Source organism: Eschrichtius robustus, chromosome 4, assembly GCF_028021215.1.
Source record: "Eschrichtius robustus isolate mEscRob2 chromosome 4, mEscRob2.pri, whole genome shotgun sequence".
In the NCBI taxonomy this organism is placed as follows: domain Eukaryota; kingdom Metazoa; phylum Chordata; class Mammalia; order Artiodactyla; family Eschrichtiidae; genus Eschrichtius; species Eschrichtius robustus.
Genome location: NC_090827.1, coordinates 3,557,891 through 3,579,762, shown reverse-complemented (window position 1 = coordinate 3,579,762; position 21,872 = coordinate 3,557,891). Strand labels below are relative to the sequence as shown.

Genomic DNA, 21,872 nt, shown 5'->3' with positions numbered 1-21,872 from the left:
ATTTGGTTCTAAAGACTTTTGTTCTCTCCTTCACTGGATTCATCATTTTTGGCTACACTGACAGCTAAATCCCTTGTGTGGACGGTGAGACAATACTGTTCGGGTTGTTTATACATTTTAGCTCATGCTATCAATTACACCTTGTAGCTCTGCAAGTCAGCGTTCTGAAAAATAAAAATAGCTGTGCCTCACGTTCAATGAACAATGTCTGAGGGACCAACCGTTTTCACTGACAGCCCACAGTGCACACTGGATGTGGAATCAGACAGTCATTCCAAGTCAGAGCTCGACGGAGATTCCCCACACACCCTGGTACATTTCACCATGCTACAGGCGGGCCCATTCAAAATCTTCTCATTTACTAGGAGGCTCTAAGCTCAACCTTCCCTAACCCCGCGAGCACTGCTGAGGGTGACACACTCACCGAGTCCTGAACATGAGGGCAGGGTCCATGTTCACAGAGGCCATTCGGCCAACGTGACGAATTTCTTTTGCAATCATTCTTAGCTTCTCAAAATTGACCAGCCCGTCGACTTTGGAGTCGTTCCCTGTAATTGGCAAAGAAGGAAAAGGGAATCACGTGGCATTTACCCTATGCCTCCACAAGTGGAGACAGAAATCTTCCAACTTATACTTACCCTCGTGAAGGAACGTGAGGTCCTTCTTGATCACCGGGAACAGGGGGATGATGGGAGGCTGTAGGTTTTGGCTGTTGAGGACATTGCGGTATTTTGCCATGTTTCTGGAAGGATCAAACAGGTCTTGGAGATCTTGAAACAGCTTTTCGTATTTATTGGGAAGTTTTTCCCAGGTGGTTCGCAGTCTTGCCACTGGTGCCAGGTTTAGGCCGCTGAGGGGGGAAAAAAGAAAAGCGGTATAAAATTAAACGACTCATCCTTACGAAGTAAGTAAAAGAGCATGTTGTTTATTTCTTAACATGTAACAGCTCTGTGTGAACGCTGTGAATACACAGCAAAGTACAGGATTCATACGAGTGTTAATATTCTGGGTAACGAGAACTGAAGCTGGACCCAGGGACAGGGCCGAGGGGTTTTACTCTTCTTCCCTTTACACCCTCCTGGTCTGTTTACTGTGAACAGAACAACTGGAATGTCAGGTGTCCTGAGGGCAGGGCTGTGTTTCGTTGCTTCACCTCCATACATAAAGTGCCTGGTGCCAAGCAGCCGTCTGATAAAACAGACTGGACAAATATCCTGGAGCAGCAACATGAAACAAAAGCCATAAGAACAGGAAGAGTAACAGATATCGTATGTTAACGCATACATGTGGAATCTGAAAAAACTGATATAGACCGTCTTATCTGCAAAGCAGAAATAGAGACACAGACGTAGAGAACAGATGTATGGATACCAAGGGGGAAAGCAGGGGGGAGGGGGAGGGGAGGAACTGGGAGATTGGGATTGACATGCATACGCTATTGATATTACGTATACGATAGACAACTGATGGGAACATACAGTAGAGCACAGGGAACTCTACTCAATGCTCTGTGCTGACACAAATGGGAAGGAAATCCAAACAAGAGGGGATATTATGTATACGTATCAATGATTCACTTTGCTGTACAGCAGAAACTATCACAACATTGTAAAGCAACTATACGCCAATAAAAAGTAAAAAAAAAAAAAAAAACCAATAAGAGAATGATCAAACTCCTAGACAGAAAAAATGACTAACTGAATCATCACCAGCAACATCAATATTGCTCATTGTTTCAGTCTGCACTTTCTTCCAGCCTCAGTCTAAGCACTTAAAAGGGAAGAAAAGTAACATTTACTAGGCATCCCCCTGCTTTGTGCTGGCTGAAACTCCACATACATTATGTCATTTAGTCTACTTGATAACTCTTTGGGTCACTGTTATGTTATAGAGAAATAAACTGACTTTCAGAGAAGTTCAAATAATTTGCCCAAAGTCACAGAGCTAAAAAAGTGGTGAATATAGATTTTCTGGGCTTTAAATCAGCATAAAAGAGAATTTTTTTTGAAGTATAGCTGATTTACAATGTTGTGTTAGTTTCAGGTGTACACAGCAGAGTGATTCATCATATATACATACACACACACACACACACACACACACATATATCTATATATATCTATTCTATCTATATATAAAAAGAATATATCTATTCGTTTTCAGATTCTCTTCCCTTATAGGCTATTACAAAATACTGAGGAGAGTTCCCTGTGCCATACAGCAGGTCCTTGTTGGTTATCTATTTTATACATAGTAGTGTGTACATGTTAATCCCAAACTCCCTGATTTATCCCTCCCCCACCTCTTCCCCCTTTGCTAACTATCCATTTGTTTTGCACGTCTGTGAGTCTGTTTCTGTTTTGTAAATAGGTTCATTTATATATATATATATTTTTTAAGATTCCACGTATAAGCGATATCATATGATATTCGTCTTTGTCTGGCTTACTTCACTTAGTATGATCATCTCTAGGTCCATCCATTACAAGAGATTTTAAATTAAGGATTAAGATTAGGATTCAGAGAAAAAGAATTGTTCCATATGATGCAATTAAAAACTACTACACTCACACAGAGCACATGGCTTTCAGGGATGGATACATTTTTTAAACCTGCAAACTGAATCGAACCTTACGACAAATATGCTCTTACCTGATGATCGCAAACATGGAGTTAAAATTCTTGCACTCCCTGCAGTGCAGAGCTATCTTGATGAAATGCTTGATGATCTTCATCCTCTTCAGCTGGTTCGTCTCCCGCAGAATCTCAGAGGCTACCCAGAACGTCTCCTGGTTAATGACTTCCTCGAATTTCTTCAGGTTGGCGCAGCAGGTTTTCGATCTGAGCTTGAATAAATCATCTATATACTCAGTGGGCTCGATGTTGCGGAAGAGCTCGAAGTTCCGCATGGAGAGCTGCGTGGCCGCCTCTACGGTGCTGAGCTGCAGCAGGGAGATCTGACTCTCCCTCAGCAACTCCTGAGCGTCTTCGTCTGAACAAAGCGTCTCTGTCTCCATGTTGTTTTTCAAGTAATACCTGTGACAGACACAGAATTCAGAGCCTAAGCAGCAGTCCCGCGATACTCCCTGAACGAACAGTGCTGTCTACTCAGCGGTGGTAAGAGCGATCCACTGAATGACGGAAGGACAGACAGAGAAGGCAGCCGCTCCTCGGTCACCAGATCACAGAACCCGGCCCAGACGCCGCCGACAGAGACTACCGCATCACATGGAATTGCATCTGGACCAGGTGCGATCCATTTTGTCTTGTCCTTCCCTGCCTTCTAGATTACCTTTTTTTTTTTTTTTTTTTTGCTAAAAAGGACAGAAAATAGCTAAATTTGTAAAATTATCAGTTTAAATAATGAAAAAACCTCTACGGAAGGAAGCAGGCAAGATTGATCAATCCAAGTTTACCTACTTATTCAAATACCAAAGAAACCTATAAGCTATTTCCCTCTGATCCTATGCGGAGAACGATCCTAAAATAGATTTTAACTTTCAAATATCTGATTTTCATGAAAACCCTCCAAGTAAGTGGGGCAGGTATTATTCCTATTTGTCAGATGAGGAAACGGAGGCTCGCAAAGATGGACGCCCGCTGTAGAGAGAAAACTCAGGGTGAGCACTCCTCTCTCTCCGTTAAGTGACTTGGCGAAAACAGAATCCAGATGTTTGCCCTGTGATTTTTTTTTTTCTTTCCTGATTTTATACAAAGATGCTCTCCTTAAGCCAGATTCCATAAAGGAAGAAACAGAATGAGCAGGGTGGTCCTGCTAAACCGGCCTTCTGCATATATTGCCGAAGACACAGACCTCGGGGCCTTGACACTCACAGATTTCACGTTCACAGTTTTGATTACTCATGAAGCCCGCGATGTGAATCCACCTGTAATTTTCTTGAATACTGACTGTGAATCATGACTCTGCGCCTCACTGAGATTTGGAGAACTCCACCATGATTACAGATAGGTCAGTGCACATTCAAACGCTAACGAGACAATGGGCCTCCTAAAACAACCCTGCCCGCTAGTGTCAGGGCTGGAAATAAAGTGAAAGTGAAGAAGACAAAGGAAGGTATAGCTGACAGCAAGAAAGCAGAAGCTCTGAATGAATTAAACCGGGTTTAGATGCATAACACGAAGAAGTCAAGAATACAATGAAACACTCCATACGGCGAGAAAAAAAGAAAAAACGTGATTTATGAAAACAATTTTCAGTAAGTGCAGAATCTAGTCATTATACGAGAGCCAAAACTGAACTACTTTTTCAACTTTCCCTTATTTGTGATTTGAGGCTATCAATTACATTTTATCAATGGAAACACCACGCAAGAGGCTGACAAGATCCCATACAATATTCTCCTACGAGTACTGTGTGATATAAGCGCTCTGAAGACCAAGCAGCAGAAGACCACACTCTGAGGCAAATGAGGTTTGGTTCCAGAGTTAAGAAGGGTTTTTCATAGTGTCATGAACAATAACAGGCAGTTTTAGCCAGCCACACTGTCACAGACATCTCCGCATAAACAAACGAAGCTCCTGGAAAAGTCCGATAGGCAGGAGCGGGTGACAGAGGACACTAGTGGAAGATGTGTTTGTGAAGGTGCGTCTCCCAGGAGAAGGGAGCGTGTCCTTACGGGAGCGTGAGCGCTGGCCGGCAGGAACAATGGTCAGGTCACAGCGCCCCTGTTTTGCACAAGCTCCTAAGAGATCCTTTGCGAGGGGTCAACAGTCTACTGTGTGCATTTCCTTTGATACGGCAATGCTTGGTGAATGGGGAAAATCTTGCTTTTAATCTGCAACTTATTTTAAAAACCCTCAGAAAGCGTTCACCAGACTCTGATGTGGGTTTAAGGGTGGGGTAAAGAAATCCAACAGGATAGACGACGTCTACCTTCCACTCAGCTGTATTCTGTCGGCAAGTTTGGAAAGCTGATCCGGAAGTCTTCTTTGCTTGATCACTCCCTCTGGCGTGACAGAGACCTCACAGAGTGCGTACTGATCCGGGGTGGCGGTCACAGCAAACTCCCGGATGGCCTGAATGACCACCTCCTTCGCCGTGGTGTCCTTACTGATCATGATGTATCGGCTTTGCTGGTCAGCCTTGAAAACCCTTAGCACTTGATCTGGCAAGTCTGGGGGAGAGAAGAGCCATCCGTCAGCAGAAAGGATTTCAGTACCTGGCAACACAATTACGGGATGCAACCTGAAAACGTCTCCTTGAGAAGATAATGCTAAACTGTCCTCTCTCCCTTACTTCAACCCTCCTGCAAAGATTCACTCAGTCAATATACAGGCATGCTGCACGAACACATCTGCCCTAAGGATAACCACATTACCCACAGATAAAGGCAAACAGATCAGGTCACACAGCAGCATGATGGTTGTCAGGTTGGCAGCAGAAAATGAAAAATTTAAAACTAAAGTCCATCTTTATTACACTGAAGAGCCCAGGAAGCTGACTGAAAATACGCCTCTTACTCTTTATTTAACATGACCTGGTGACACCCGCACGGTGCGTGTTAACTTCATTGTAGGAAAGAGAATGCAAGTTCAGAGAGATTCATTTGCACATGGGCACATCAAATTGGTCTGAAGAACAAAAATGAACCGGTTCCAGCTGTTTGAAATTTACATTTTATCCTGACTTTTAGCATCTGATAGAGTCCATGCCATGCCAAGAGAGACACACACAGCACTACCGTTATGTCAGGGGAAAAAAAGACGAGAAAACAAAAGCAGTGTGGGCCATGCTTACCAGGAGTAGCACTGAAGTCTAAAATGCGATGATGGGACTGCAGCAAGTCAGGATTACTGGATGACAAGGTTCCACTGACGGGCAGCGCGGTCGGGATATGCTTGGTCTGCCTTAATCCGACTATGCTGTCATCCTGAGACTGACCAATCCCGATGTCGCTGAACCAACAGGAAAGGTAGAAAACAGACGATCGGCAAGTTAGAAACTTATGACTCATCAACAGGTAGTGCGCACAGACAATAAATAAACCATATTTCAGAAAACCCGCCGTTAACGTACAACTATCATTAATAAATTCGGTTGGAAATTGCAAAAGCAACTCCTGCTTAAGTGTATCCAACTCATGTTCTTAAGTGCATAGCATGTTTCTCTAAAATCTTTGCCTTTTTAGCTTAAGACAAATCATAACAAATAGTAGTAGTTTCTCAGTACAGACATATATTCAAGAAAAGATAAGCCCTAGTTAGTCATGGAAATAGAGTTAAGAAAAAGCACATTTTTAAAAAAGCATTTAGTCACTCAAATGATGACTTTTGCCTCAGAACGGTAAGTTGTTTTATAATCTTAAAGAAATGAAGAAATTGAGTAAAAAATGAATAGAGAAAAAAAAATCCAAACTGTCCCAACTTCATTCTCCAGTGTTTCAGAGAAATAAATGAGGTCACAATGGAGTCAAATGTAAAGAAAGCTTGACACAGACAGTATTTCCTAATTATACAGAGCATAAAAAAGCAGTGGTGCGTGGTGACATTTCTTGGCATCAAAAAAGAGGCAACGGAAATCCAATGACTCACTTTCACTTTGAACTCTCTGCTCAACATTTCTAGTTCTACGTTTAAGCTCCCAGAGAAATACTACTTACTATGGATAGCTACAAACTCATTTCCATTTATAAAAGCCTGGGGACAACTCTTGAAACATGATTTAATAATACATAACATTATTTCTAGATTTGAAGGGCCAACTGTTTCTAAAACATCAGAATAAAACAATAAGCACAAACAAATACAAAATAAGTAGAACACAAGCAAATGGTTATAGCTCTGACCAATTTCTATAAATACCTTGAAACAAGGAGAAAGAAGATCGTACTAAGGTTGGGATACAAACCAAGGTGCCATAAAATTAAGACACTTAGCATCAATTAGGCTTTCAGACATGACAGCTTGATCAAAATAACTACCATTTTTAATGGCTGTGCAAAGAAAAAAAAAAACCTAGCAACGTTCTTCCTCTTTATTTGGGAGGGAAATGGAAATTACAGAGGCAAATAAGCAAGTACAAGAGCAAAGATGATTTTAGTGTAAATTCTTCAAACTTCATAGGTAAATATGACCCAGCGATCCCACTCCTGGGCATATATCTGGAGAAAACACTAATTTGAAAAGATACACACACCCCAGTGTTCATAGCAGCTCTATTTACAACAGCCAGATGTGGAAGCAACCTAAGTGTCCATCGACAGATGAATGGATAAAGAAGATGTGGTATATATATACACAATGGAATACTACTCAGCTATAAAAAGGAATGAAATAATGCCATTTGCATCAACATGGATGGACCTAGAGATTACCATACTAAGTGAAGTAAGTCAGACAGAGAACAACAAATATCTATGATGTCGCTTACATGTGGAATATTAAAAAATGGTACAAATGAACTTATTTACAAAACAGAAATAGACTCACAGACACAGAAAACAAACTTACGGTTACCAAAGGGGAAGGTGGGGAGGGATACACATTAGGAGTTTGGGATTAACATACACACACTACTATATATAAAATAGATAACCAACAAGGCTGCTTAGCCTGGGGAACTATACTCAATATCTCGTAATAACCTATATGGGAAAAGAATCTACAAAGTATGTATATATAAAACTGAGTCACTTTGCTGTACACCTGAAAGTAACGCAACATTGTAAATCGACTCTATTGCGATAAAAGTTAAAAAAAGATTCAAAGGTAAGTCCACAACAAAATTAAATTTCCATTGAAGTGCATAGAGGCATGTATATACAGACCAAAAGGATTCATGTTCTATGCAACATTAAAACCTTCACATTATTAGTGGAATTTTATTTTTCAACCATATAAACCAGGCTTTACTGCCAAAAATATTACATGTCATACGTACATGAGACAACTGCTATGGACTCAGACCAAAGACAGAGCCAACTGGGCCTTTGCTGGTACAGACGCTATCAATACTGGTACACTCCAGGCATCCCCCAACGAGCAGCCTTCTTCAGAGCTGTTTCTCTGCAACGTTTCAATACCAAGCGTGATGATCTAACGCTCTACTATCAGCTGTATCTCTGCCGTCCACAGATGCAGGGTTACTCTTGGACTGAAACTACTTTGTATTAAAGGCTTAGTTCAGAAAGGTCCACCTCTGAGCACATTCTCTTGTTGCTGGACCTCTAGAACTCTCTCATGGCTACTGAGAGTTTTTGACCTTGGTTAACTTTATACGTAGTCTGTTGGTTTATTCTCTCTTTCCTCAGGGTTCTGCAGTCTTTCTCCACTTACCCAACAAACAGACCTGAGCTTTACCAGCCTCCTGCCCACCCACCCCATACTCACATCACTCTACTGGGCCTATCCTTGTCAGGCTGCCACCATACAACATCTTAGCTTCTGTGATACTGATAATGTTTGAGAGAGAGAAAAAAAAAAAACAGTATATCTGGAAGATTCATCTGGGACTTCTCTGATGGTCCAGTGGTTAAGAATCCACCTTCCAATGCAGGGGATGTGGGTTCGATCCCTGGTAGGGGAACTAAGATCCCACGTGCCGCGGGGCAACTAAACCTGCATGCCACAACTAGAGAGAAGCCCGTGTGCCACAACTACTGAGCCCGCGTGCTCTAGAGCCTGCGCACCGCAACTACTGAGCCTGCGTGCCACAACTACTGAGCCCGCGCACCACAACTACTGAGCCTGCGTGCCACAACCAGAGAGCCCGCATGCCACAACGAAGAGCCCACATGCCGCAATGAAGACCGGCGCAGCCAAAAAATAAAAAACAAATTTAAAAATTAAAAAATATAAAGTACTAGAAGATTTATCTGCTTGACTACTTTGGTAGCTTTGTCAAAAAAAAAAAAAATCTTTCTAAACATATGCTTATTTCTAGGAGAGAAAAGTTTTAGTAGTAACTAGTGTTAAATAAAGTCTATCATACCAATATAATAGATCCTACAGTTTACCGAGCCTTCTTTTAAATATAACGATTCTTCTCATTTCATTTCAATTATATTACATATATGGATTATTTCAAATAATTTTCATAATAATATTTAATATTTCATAAATATTTCATAAAAAGATTTAAATGAGTCATATATGTTCTTCAATGCAAATTATTTAAGATGTTTCCTCAGTGCTTTAAAAATCATCACGTCTAATTATTATCCTTTTTTCTTCTCCCTTTTCTAGCTTTTGAGTATCTTTCTAAATACACAGAATAACCTAATACATAGTATTCTCATCCTGTGTCCTTCGCCAGCACCCTGTACTGGGGATGGACTACGTCCCAGCTCTTACATGTCACGTTTCTATTAATACTCGTCAGGGTCATGCTGACTTGTGTTAGATTGTTTTAAAGGTTCATATTTAACTCATGGTCAACTGACTCTAAGATTTTTTTTTTGTTATTGTCCTGCTAATAATTCTACATTGAAGTAACTGAAGTAACTTTTCTTATCTACTTATAAATGAGTTTTTCATCAAGAAGGGTCACTTAAGAAATCGATTCCTATTTTCTATAATGCCAGCAGGCCTAATCCACTGTCTCTTAGAAACTTACTTGGTATAAACATACTCTCGAGTCTATAAATATAGCCATTTTACTCACTGCTTATCCTCAGGACTCTGCTGTAGCAGTCTTTTCTAGCTGATATGAAACCACCAATCATTATAGTTTAATGGGGAAAACACAAGTTTGACACTCGACCCATTAACAGCATATCCTAGACCATATCTCTCTAATCTTTGGATGAAAATTTTATCTGAAGTGGAATTAAAAAAAAGAAATGCCCGATACACTCCTGAATGCTTATATGTACTGCTCCTCTGTAGGACCCATTAGATTATCAAAGAAAGAAAACAACCTTTATGTTTTCAAGTTATCTCTTACACCTCTGTAGTTTGAGGAATCAATAATAAATGAATTTGGGGCACCCGTGTAACTTAATACTTTAAAGAATTTTGATGGTAACTGGGTTTTATAGAACACCCACAGACCCAGAAGGAGCTGAAATGAAGACAAAAGCAAGCAGACAAGCAAAGCTAAAAAAGTGCGACACCTGCAACTTTGTCTGGTTTGAGCTCCTGGCGTAAGTAAACAGCTAAGAAGAGATTCAAGAATACACCTGACATTCTGACTGCAGAGCCCACTGGGAGGAAGGAAAGGAGTTCTGTGCTTGGTTGGTGATGTCTTCGCAACAGTTAAATAACTGAAAACAGGAGAGAGAGGAAACAAGAGAATGGCAAGCGTGAACGGAAGCAACTGGGAGCAGCAATGACTTGGTTGGCAAACAGCAGATGCTGATGGTGGAGAAGACACCCAGAAACAAAGAAGCAGGAGCAGAAGTGACGCCACACCATGGGAGAGACAGGAGCAAACACACATTCTTGCCTTTTAAAAGTCCAAATGAGAAACAAAATATTTCAATGGAGATCGGAGTGGGCAAGTAAGTGGCAAAAATGGGATTAAAACAAACTTAATTGTTCAATATTGCTTCTAAGAGAGCTCAGCCATAAAAGCTTGAACACATTTTTTACACTCATGTGCAAACACTAGTTACATCACTACCTTTGCATGTCATTTTAACACAATAACATAATGCACAGAAAACTTATACAGACACTTACTTATATGGCTTTTGTGGCAAGATACTAATCCGAGTCTTGTCCAGTATCTTTTTTAGCTTGTTCCTTCCCCCAACAGTGTTGGCTTTACTTTTCTTATTTACTTTTTCAAGTCCTATCACCTGTTCTACGTCTACAGCGAGATCTGGAATGGAGTAGCGACTGGCCTTTTTGATGTCTCCAATTTTAGGGAGGTGAGGAGCACCATTTCTCTTCTCTTCTGACAATCTTGTTAGAAGTTCTTTAAATACTAAAAAGGAAACAAACACCGTAAAACGCCCATTATAAGAAATCTGAACAATTCAAAGGCGATTGTAGAACTTGGAAATAGATAATAAGTACAGACTTCGGCTATCAAAACGGTAATCTTGTAGAAAAACAATACTCCAATGAACAAATGACACCAAGAATCTGTTTTTGTATGTTTTCTGTCACTTCTACTCAGATTAAGTTAAAATAGTACACTCTTTGAATGTATAGATATTTAAAATATTTATCAATAAAAACATCGATAAAAATGGTCCTCAATCAAAACCCAGATTTTGATTCAGATCTAATTATACACTTACATAATTAATTCTCTATCTATGCATTTTACTATAAATTTTCATTTCTTATGATGTTTGAATTATAAACATGACTTTTTTCATGATTAAGACCTAAATGCTAAAAAAAAAAAAAAGACCAAAAAAAGGGAGAAAAATGAAAGTATGCAAAAATGTAAAACACTTACCAAATAAATTGGTTTTCACAGTGATAGATAAGTGTGTGTTATTTCTAAGAATTTCCATGGCTTTTGACAGCTGAATATTTTCAAAGTTTTGACCATTTACTTCTAATATCTAAAAATAAAGTTATAAAATTAATTTCAGTTTCCCAATTGACTGAAGGAGAAAAAGACACCAGTATTTACCCTTATGTTTGCATTTAGAAATACCATACCTGGTCCCCTCGTTTCAAGCCTGCCTCGGTTGCTTTGCTACCTGAATCTACACTGTCAACAAAGATTCCAAATCCTTTCTCTGAGCCTCCAAGTAAGATGAAAGGCAAGGGAGCTTCTCGGGATGGTTTTGTGAGTGTCATCAATCTTCTTTTTGCTTTAGCAGCACAAGCAATATTTAACAGCCTTAGATGTCCACCCATTTTCTACAAGAGTTCAAAAAGAGTGGTTTCAAAGATGGGCTGAATAAAATGAACTTAAAGCTGATGGTTTATTTTTAAAAAATCACAAATATTACCTCTCTTTCCAGATTATTTTCAAATTCTTCTAGAAATCGAGTCATCGCAGGATCCCCTTCAAAGTCATTGAAGTGATTATTCACCCACAATAATACTACCCGTGTAACCTGCAAAATCAATCATTTTTAATAGGTTTTCTTCTTTCTAGTGCTAAAAATTTACGATTAAAGTCATTTCAAAAAAGTTATCCAACAAACAATTTACCTAATAACAATGAACAAGAAAAGTAACAACAGAACTCTCAGATTTCATTCATAAGAGGATGACCTTCTGAAAATACATATTAATACTTTGAATGTGAACTTTACGCTGTTTGGCCGAGAAGGGTTTTGAATCTGTGAAGGATGGTAACTAAGTTTTATCTTGCTTCATCTCAAAATATATTTGAAATAGGTCACAACAAAAACTATAATAAAATCAAAATAAACTAATACAAAAGAAGACAGAAACTTTTAACATCTACAATTCTGCAGGAAAAATGAGTAGCCTTTTCTTACCCTGCACACATGTTTTCACTGAGCTTTATACAGAACAATACACACACTCACAGCTATGGAATATTAGCTTTGTACCAGCAAGAACTGTGTGACCGTCGTTAGACTATAAGTTCCATGAGGACGACAACTTTATCTGTTATGTTCTAAGGGCATCCTTAATATTTATAACATCTAATTCTCAGTAAAATTTTACTATATGAAGTGAATATAACTGCAACTTTAAATATAAAAGTACCTGTTTTATTTTATATGAGTTTAATGTTCTAAACCTTGAATAACAAGATCAAAGAAATTTTCCATAGCATTGTTTTCAAGCATTAACTAACTTCTTAAAGTGGGAAAACTAAGCATGCTATTCTAGCAGTAAAGAAACAGAGTAGACAGTATACAGTTAATCTTCAAACTGCAGTTAAAATACTGTTTATAGTTAGTACGCTGTGACAAATTATAGTATATAACCTGACTAATCACTCAGGAGTCAACTCTTGATACTTATATTAATTTTTTGTCATTTATTTCCACTAATGCCCATTTTTCAAGTTTAGGAAACCCAGATGATCATCTCCCCTGAAACTATATCCTTAACACCTGACCTTTTCATAAAATTAAAATTTTGTAGCTTGAGAAGCCCACTTAAAAGCCTACTACCCATATTCCAGGTTAGAAAAACGAGATTCATAAATCATAAACTGAATACTACCGACTACCACCACAATACCTTTAAGATGCGCTAAGAGACTGCTGAGAGCCAGGCACTACACAGTTATTCATCTTCACAGCAACCCCAAAAGGAGGCTGATTACTGTTTTACAAGTAAAGAGATGAGTAGCAAGAGGATGAGATGACACAGAATGTAAATGCAGAGGCAATACTAAGGCTAAGGACCTCGGCTGAGGTCTTCTATGCCTGTGACCCTCAGATTATGAAATGAAGAGCATTACTGTCCAAACGACTGCTCTAGGGCCACGGGCGAGTCAGCGGCAGGGCCAGCGCTGGAGCTGGAGGCCTTTTGCTGCTAGCCCCCAGTTCTGGATTTGTACGCCCTGCCTCTCCCAATTCGGCCTCGTGGAAACCAGGCCGCCACGTGGAAGGAGACATGAGTACAGGCCATGAGTAGCTCCCAAACCTCACAAGACTAGGTACTTTATCACCCACTCTGGCCTTGAGAAAGAGCTTGACTCAAGAGCTGCTGAAGAGGGTTTGTTCAGAATTACATGACTGGGGCCTACCTGCCCGCGATGGTTCTGAGGGGATGCCACTCAGGTACCAACTGAAAAACTGTAACTCTTAAGTGGCGTGCACTGGCCATCCACTGAACCAGAGGATGCAGATTCCCATGGAACCCAGGTGACTGGGGGCTGTGTTTTAACAGAATTTGCAACAGAACTGAAGTTTAAACATTTGCTGGGGGGAAGGGAATCCAGACGGCGGCGGAGAAGGACATGGAACTCACCTCCTCCCACAAATACATCAAAAATACATCCACGTAGGGAACGATTCTCACAGAATACCTGCTGAAACATTTGCTGGCCTATGTACTGGCCTTTGCGTTAAAAAGAAAAAAATTTCTAGGGACTTCCCTGGCGGTCCAGTGGTTAAGACTCCGCACTTCCAATGCAGGGGGCATGGGTCTGATCCCTGGTCAGGGAACTGAGATCCCACACGCCACATGGCGCGGCCCAATAAATAAATAAACAAACAAATAAATAAATTGCAAGCCCAAGAGGCAAGGCTTTTAAAACAAAAAAAAAATACTAGGGCTGAACTTAGAAATCTATAACAAGAACTAGTATGTGTATCACCTTTTTTTTTTTTTTTTTTTTTTGGCTTAAGAAGTACATTCTCTTATTCCATCAAAATATTTTGAACATAAGTGGCATGACAAATATACATTAAAGTCTCTTTAACTTTGTATCTGAATGTTTCATAGTTGAAAGGAAACTAAAACGCAACTTCCAACCTTATCCCTGAGGCTCGGGTCATTAAACCACTCCAACAACTTTTTGCCCACTTCCATCGGGCTGCAGAGGAAAGTCCTATAGGTCAACAGGAAGTCCTCTATGAACGTCGGATCCACCACCGAATGCTCTTCCACCAAATGCATCGTTAATCTCTCTGAGGTGCCCTGCAACAAATCAAAGGCGTCATCCGCATCCCGCATGAAAGGCATCTATATGGTACCTTGATTTCAAACCTTCAGCCTGAGATGAACTGGGCAGTAACATACGCAATAATGAATAACACTGCTGTTCTTCAGGAAACATGAAGATTTTTTACAATTGATAACATTTAAGAGAAGCTACGCCTAAAAATGGAGTGGGGGCATCTCACACCGTGCTAACGGGTACTACCTAAACCCTCCTGCCACGGGGCAGAGGCGTGTTTGTCTCACCTTGATGACGATGTGTCCCTTCCTTGTTCCCGTTCGATCGAGCTCTCGGTGTTCCTTCACCATGACGATCTCTCCTTCCTCTTCAACTTTTTGCATGTTCTTTTCTACTTGGTTGAGGATCCGGCAGTAATCTTGCTGGGCTATGCAGACAAACTGGAATAAAATGTAAGTCACATGCTAATGATAAAGTGCTTGTGAGAGACCGAGTAGCAGTGCTAATGATTCAGTGTTTTAATTATTTAACACTGACATTTTCCCATGTCTCTCCCATACTTTCTAAATGAGGGCAGTAATGAACCTTAATCGGACTTCTCTACTTTTTAATGTATTTCCTCCTTGGTCAAGAAAAGTTTCATTTTCAGAATATTTATATGTAGTTTATATTAAAACTCCTAACAATGAAAAATATCAGAAGATAAAATTAGAATAGTTCTTTCTCACCACTCCCACCCCCCAACCTGTGACACCTAGAAAATTCCGGGGGAGGAGAGCGGACTCTCAGGATAGATATTAAAAAGAAAAAAAAAAAAAGATTGGCTACATGTACATGTATAACTGAATCACTTTGCTGGACACGGAAACTAACACAACGTTGTAAATCAACTATACTCCAATAAAAATTAAAAAAAAAAAAAAAAAAAGAGCACACACAACTGTGGGCAGAGCAGCAAAAAAGCTTTCAAGAGTCTATACAATACATGGTCATTTAAGTATCTGTTAGAATTATGGCCCTAACAGAAAGGAAGAATATGAAAAGAATTCAGAATAGAATGACGTAATAATGGATTGTAATCCACTCCATCAGGGTAGCTGCTGGGTGGTCTTTCTAGTTTAAGAATTGTGATGTGCAACCTGAATCCAGGGGACTGAGCTAAGCGACCACGACTTTTCTTTAGATTGTGATTTTTTGCTATACTATCAGTGGGCAGGTACAAACCTGGGACTCTCTGGTGCTTAGGAAATCCTAGCGTGCTAATAAAATCACCATAAAATTGCTTTTCAGAAGAAATTCTCTTACCTGCCCCAACCCTTCCTCCCTGTGGCTTCTAGGGTCAGGTGAACTGATTCACGCCCCAGCTTTACTACCTCTCACTGTGGGATCCTGGGACAACCACTCGGTGGGCCTCATTTTACCATCTGAAAAGGGGAGATGACCCTAAGAGCACCAGCCTCACAGGATCCTTGTGGAGGCTGAGTGAGATAATCCAGGTAAAACTCCTGAACTGTGCGAGATACACAGTACACGCTCAATAAATTTTATTTATTATTTAAAAAATAGATATTAAAACATAATTATCATTTAGTGGGTTTTAAAAATTTGAAAAGATTTTGAGAGCAGCAATTTAAAAATAAAGATGATCTTAATAAAATATATCAAAATTCAAAGATACCCAAGCAGTAGATATAACAAATTTGCTAATTATATTGATAAAAGAAATCATTTTAGAAAGTCTGTTCAAAAAAGGTCCACAAAACAAGCCACATATTTGTTAAGCTCAAATCATTATTCCTCATAACTGGGATGAAGGTTAATCCTTGCTCTTTTAAAGAAAAAGTTAACAGAAATATACACATCAAGCAATCACTCCTCCACCACGACCCCAAAGATAAAACATTTCAGGGCTCAGGGCAATCCATTTAATCACATTTCTTAGTAGTTTTAAAGAAAGTTAAGAATGAATTCTAGAAATCATTTATTACACAAATCAGCCAGAGGCCAGTGAGGAGGCAACAGTAGATTCGTAAATAAAAATTATTGTCTTCTCTGAATTTTGAATAATTTATTCTTATTTTAAAAATCTGTTAGGAATGAAGAAAGGATGGACATTTCTTTTTCTCCTTTAAGGTGAAAAGATGAAAAGAGGGAATGGTTAAGTTATAATGTACGTAAGATAAAAGATGCTACAGGCATCTAAAATCATATTTTAATAGGACGTTTAGACTTCTGGCTCAATACTCATGATAGTACATTAATTTTTTTAAAAAAATTTAAAACCAAATATTGTAATAATGATTTTAATGACAATGATGACATTATTATTATCATCAGGATATTGCAGTAGCTTTACAGGAACTTTCTCACTTTATCCTCCCAACCAGCCCATGAGGAAGGTACTACTATTATCCTCACTGTACAGATGAGGAAACAGCTGTGCCTTCAGGGTGCTAATGTAACCGATGTCTCATAAGTACATGCTTGCTAATTTAAAAAAATTATACATGCGTATCGAAACCTTGGCATAACAAAAGGCTAATAATTATTATTTCTGAGCAATGCAATTTACAAGTGACTTTCATTGTTTAATATGCTTTTCTATATTTTCCATACTTTCTGCATCATCAGTAAAGCTTTTTTACAGAAGTAGCAGCAGCAGTTCACACTCAAGAAAGAGCATTCTATGATATTAAGTTTCTTCCATCAAGTTGATTGATATCATCTCACTAATTTTTCTATTAAGAGTTTAGAATCAAAAAGTTAAAATTCAAAAAGCACAGGCTTTTGTTGTAAGCAATTATGGACAGTTTAATAAGTTTTTTTAAATGCCAGAAAAACCCCTACAGACTCACATCCTTAACACTGACCACAGGTGTGTGTATGTTTAAAATCTGTGGTCCTTAGTTTCTTGCCTCAAGAATATTTTTGATTTTTTTTCTTTTTACAGGGTAGCAAAATTGTTCCCCAGGTCTCCAAATAATTTTAGGTGTTCTTTCTTATACTCATTTTTAGAGAACATAATTATATCATTTATCTCCTAAAAAAGAAATATATCCCTGAGTTAAAACAAGTAAGTAGAGAGATAAAAAGAAAATGCTTTCTGAAGAGAAATGTACTAAAATTCATCTTCCTGACTAAGGACTTAAAGAAATTAGAATAAGTTTGATTTGAAATTCTTAGTGTCTAGACAGACATCTTTGGCATTTCTTCTGAAGCAAACTGAAATACCATCGAAAAAGGGAAAAAAAAAGGACTTCCAAACTGAATTTCTAATATGGCCACACAGAACTGATATCTCAAGAGAAATAAATTTTACAAGAAAATATTTATTTTTTATTAGCAAATTTATTTTTGCTTTAAGAAGTTTTTAGGTATAACATGAAATTTATAGGAAAAATATAATTTTTAATTGGTATGATGAAGCCAGTTGAAAATTTGTGAGTTATACACATAATTGTTTTAGTGAGGTTTTATACTTTCAGACAGGTGTTCACAGGTGAAAGTCCTGTATGATCTTGGCACTCTGATATGAAATAAAAATTCAAGCAAGATTTCATCTATAAAAGGGCAATGATTTCATTTCATTTCATTTATTACGTCACAGGATAATTTTCTTTTGGGCACATGACCTCACAACTTTTATTTAGTAAAAATATTAAAAATGATAAAAGAATGAAGTAAAGTTAAACTTTTATCAACATATAAAACAGTCAGCTTTCACTATATCCATGCAATTGCTTTCTCCTCCAAAACTACTGCTAAAATTCAAAGCATCACTAGCTCTCACAGTCTCAAGAAAACACGAGTCTAACAGATTTACCTTAAGAGGTTAGATCTGTTTAAACTGGTACTTTGCATCTGCAAGGGAGTTCATACCTAATTGTTCACACAGGCATCCAAGTGTTTCCTCCCTGCTGAAGGGTGCAGGGCAGGACGAGGCCATGCCTGGGTGTCACTGGCAGGCCCTAGATGTAGGTGGTGGAGAGAGGAAGAGGAGACAGAAGTAGAAGAGCGGGAAAGGAAAAGAGGGGCAGGAAGAGGGAAAGAGAAAAGGAAAAGGCATGGATGGGGAATGGAAAACCATGACCAATCACCTGGTACCAAAGGACATCTATGCCTGGCCCTGCCTTTGTCCTTCAAACCCAACAGGGGACAAGAATGGGAAGAGGAGGGGACTTCCCTGGTGGTCCAGTGATTAAGACTCCGTGCTTCCACTGCAGGGGGCGCAGGTTCAATCCCTGGTTGGGGAACTAAGATCCCACATGCCGAGTGGTGTGCCCAAAAAAAAAAAAAAAAAAAGAGAGAGAAAAAGAAAAAGAAAAAGAGAATGGGAAGAGAGGCACACAGAAGGGAGCAGGGCAAAGCACGGCGCTGAGCATTGAGCACATCACGGGACCCAAACAGACAGAAATAAATGCCAAACTGAATCCACTCATGCTGCGTCCTCAGGCTGAACTTGGGCTCGACTCTATACCACACTAACCCAAGATGTATTTTGGGAACCCACTGAACTGTAAGGAAATAAGGGCCAAACCTAGCCAAGGTTGCTTCCTCTTGGTAAAGGGAACACCACTTGCGTTCACTTCATTCAGTAGCCTTTGATTGCCTACAATGCGCTCGGTACAATGACACCCTCGTGGAGACCACTTTATGGACAAAAATGTGATTCTCACTGTTTAGTTCTCCCAACAAGAGGAGGACGTGGCACGGGCACGTTGACAAATAAATGACATTTTAACAGAAATACGCTAAAATGCTATAATTTAATGCAAATAAGCGTTTGCATTAAAATATCTAAATTCATTCTCCATGCCTGTTCTAATATGGAGGGAGGGAACTTCCGCAGGGCCTGAGATGGGTGGGAGTCACAAGGGTGATTCTTGAACCCGATTTCACGTTCCTTTTACAGCGTGTGGAGAGGCCTGCAGAGTGAGAAAGACTTTGCCTGGCAGACACTGCGCCCTTGACCCTCTTTGTACATCCGGGAGTCTCGTATCAGGAAATATAGGAGCCTACTACTACCTCAATCAGAGTTTTCGTTTTCAATTAGAGTTTTCTCTTGGCGTCTACCTTGATGACTATCACTCTGGATTTCCCGCTGATTCCTCATCCAGTAGAGAGATGAACTCTCTTCCTTACATCTACCTCCTCTTCCTTTCCCAGGACTCCGGGATAAATATTTAATGTTACCTGCTACATCTGACATTACTTCAGCACTCTTGGAATATTAAGTCATAATATTTTTATCAATTATTCTGAAACATTTCTATGCCTCCTATATCACTTCAGTCCCAAGATTACAACATTTCTAACAAAAGGGGTTGGCCAATTATGAGGTGCTAATGTAGTAGCTGAATTCTCAGAAATAAAATAGCTTTTACTCGCCCTTTAAGGACAGAGACGGACCCAGATGCTCTAGTGATCCTGACTTGCAGAAGGGCCCAGGGAGAGACTGAGAAGCAATAATAGGACAGAGAAACCTTTAACAATTTTCCAGTTCGTTTTGACTCAGTTTGGCTTTATTTTTTTGGGAATATAATTCTAAAGCTGAAATATCACATATGACCCCTTTTAAATACACATTTGGAGGCCAAATATAGACTTTTGAGATTTATGTACCATTCTGTTTTCCTCTATTTTGCCAAATAATTGAGAGCTGACTATATTAAGAAAGCTCTTCTGGCATTACATATTCAAAAACTGAATTTATAGCCTTTTTTTTTTTTCCTCTCTACAGTGCTCACTGGAGGAATTATTTAGCAAAATTATTCTCTAAGTAAGACGATTTTATTTATAGCCATGGTCATTTTTCTTTTTAGTAAGTAAAACGCTTGAAATGAAAATTTAAATGAGCACTATTTTATATTTATCAGACATTATAAAAATGCAATGATGTTCTTTTAGCATAAACTACATTCAGATGTATTTTAGACTGTAGACTAATAAATACAAGGAGCACTTAACATTAATTAGTCTAAGTCAACTCTTTTGGTTTATTTATATGAAAATATTTTATCTTTCAAGGACAATTTTTTAAGACATAAATTATAAATACTTAATAATGATAAAAGCATCTTAAATTTTTTTTTTACACTAACATAGAGGTTACCGGTTAGATCGATCTAATTAAATTTCACATTTGGTCTCAACATTCTCTCTAGACTTTTATTAAATACTTTTAAATAATGAATATTAACATAATGTCAATACTGACATTGTTCTTTTTATTAGCAATCATTTCTTTACTATCAAGTGTTGCTACTGATTCATACCATGATTAATTTTCATGACTTCTAAAATCAATTCCATATCTTGCCATGTATTTAAATAAAAATACTGTGTAACTGTATCACAGCATCTTTACTAACCTACATATATATTTCTTTTCATGATGGGCATTTTACTTCCATATTTTTTGTTGACTAGATTATCAATTATTATTGATGGAAATTTAAAAATACCATATTTATAGAACACTTGTTTTTTAATAGAACACATTTACAGAATGCCTAGCTCTGTGGAGTCCAAGTAACTTGACGGGAGATTTGTTTTTAATTTCCTGGAATGCGATAACACTAAAAGTCATAGTTCTACTTTAAAATCTTCTTTATAAATCTAAAAGATGACCTGTTTATACGGGCTGAAAAATCTTACCGCAGCCGCATACGTTAAGTGCTCTTTGTACTAAGCATGGAATAATGACAGTTTATACCTGGCAGTCATCCACTTTTGTCCTCATCACTCCTTTCATGTATTCCTTGTCCATAGTAGGAGAGACACCGAAACTATTTCCCATACATAGTATTTCCGCTTTTCCATCTGGGTAAGTCACTTCCACAGAACCATTCAGAATCACTGACCAGGAGTCCAGCTAGTTCCAAAAAATGAAGACAAAGCAGAAAATAACATCATGATCGTGAAGCTGTAAGTGCTGGAACGGTCCCTAAAAATGATTTAGATCTTTTACTTTTTAAAGAGGGAACAAATAACCCAAGTACGGCTGACCGTTCACCAAGTTCACAGAACAAGAACTAAAGCACAGCCATGGACCCGCGGGTTTCCACGTGCCTGCACGGCACTCCGCTCTCCTAATGACTCTGGCTATTCCCCTCTTAAACGACACTGGGGAGGAAATGTCTTCTGTTCCCCAAAACACATGTAAACAAGATAAAATGATCACCACAGCCTGGATAAGAATAGCATTTTGTTCTGACCAGAGGCATAATATTATGAATGTTTAAGTTGCAAAATCTGAAAAGTTAAAACGTCAAAAATGTTTCTACCAGTATCATCTGGAATACTGCAAATAATAGAAAATAAAATAATGAACTTGGAAGACTCTGACACAACGAGTGCATCATAATTCCCGCATGATTCAAACTTATTGTTG

At 38.8% G+C, this 21,872-nt stretch overlaps 1 protein-coding gene across 4 annotated transcripts in view; it reads right to left on the bottom strand.

Annotated features, from left to right (window-relative positions):
• Positions 1–21,872, bottom strand: part of RAPGEF2 (Rap guanine nucleotide exchange factor 2) — a 247,726-nt gene that overhangs the window by 16,910 nt on the left and 208,944 nt on the right. For all 4 annotated transcript variants that reach the window (XM_068542403.1, XM_068542404.1, XM_068542405.1 and 1 more), the window contains 12 exons: positions 21,195–21,353; positions 14,767–14,919; positions 14,335–14,499; positions 11,877–11,984; positions 11,581–11,784; positions 11,372–11,480; positions 10,642–10,888; positions 5,759–5,916; positions 4,895–5,135; positions 2,653–3,036; positions 639–850; positions 425–548 (listed from right to left, as the gene is read on the bottom strand). In XM_068542403.1, coding sequence (XP_068398504.1) covers positions 425–548; positions 639–850; positions 2,653–3,036; positions 4,895–5,135; positions 5,759–5,916; positions 10,642–10,888; positions 11,372–11,480; positions 11,581–11,784; positions 11,877–11,984; positions 14,335–14,499; positions 14,767–14,919; positions 21,195–21,353 — 2,264 coding nt within the window. The remainder of the gene's footprint in view (positions 1–424; positions 549–638; positions 851–2,652; positions 3,037–4,894; positions 5,136–5,758; positions 5,917–10,641; positions 10,889–11,371; positions 11,481–11,580; positions 11,785–11,876; positions 11,985–14,334; positions 14,500–14,766; positions 14,920–21,194; positions 21,354–21,872) is intronic.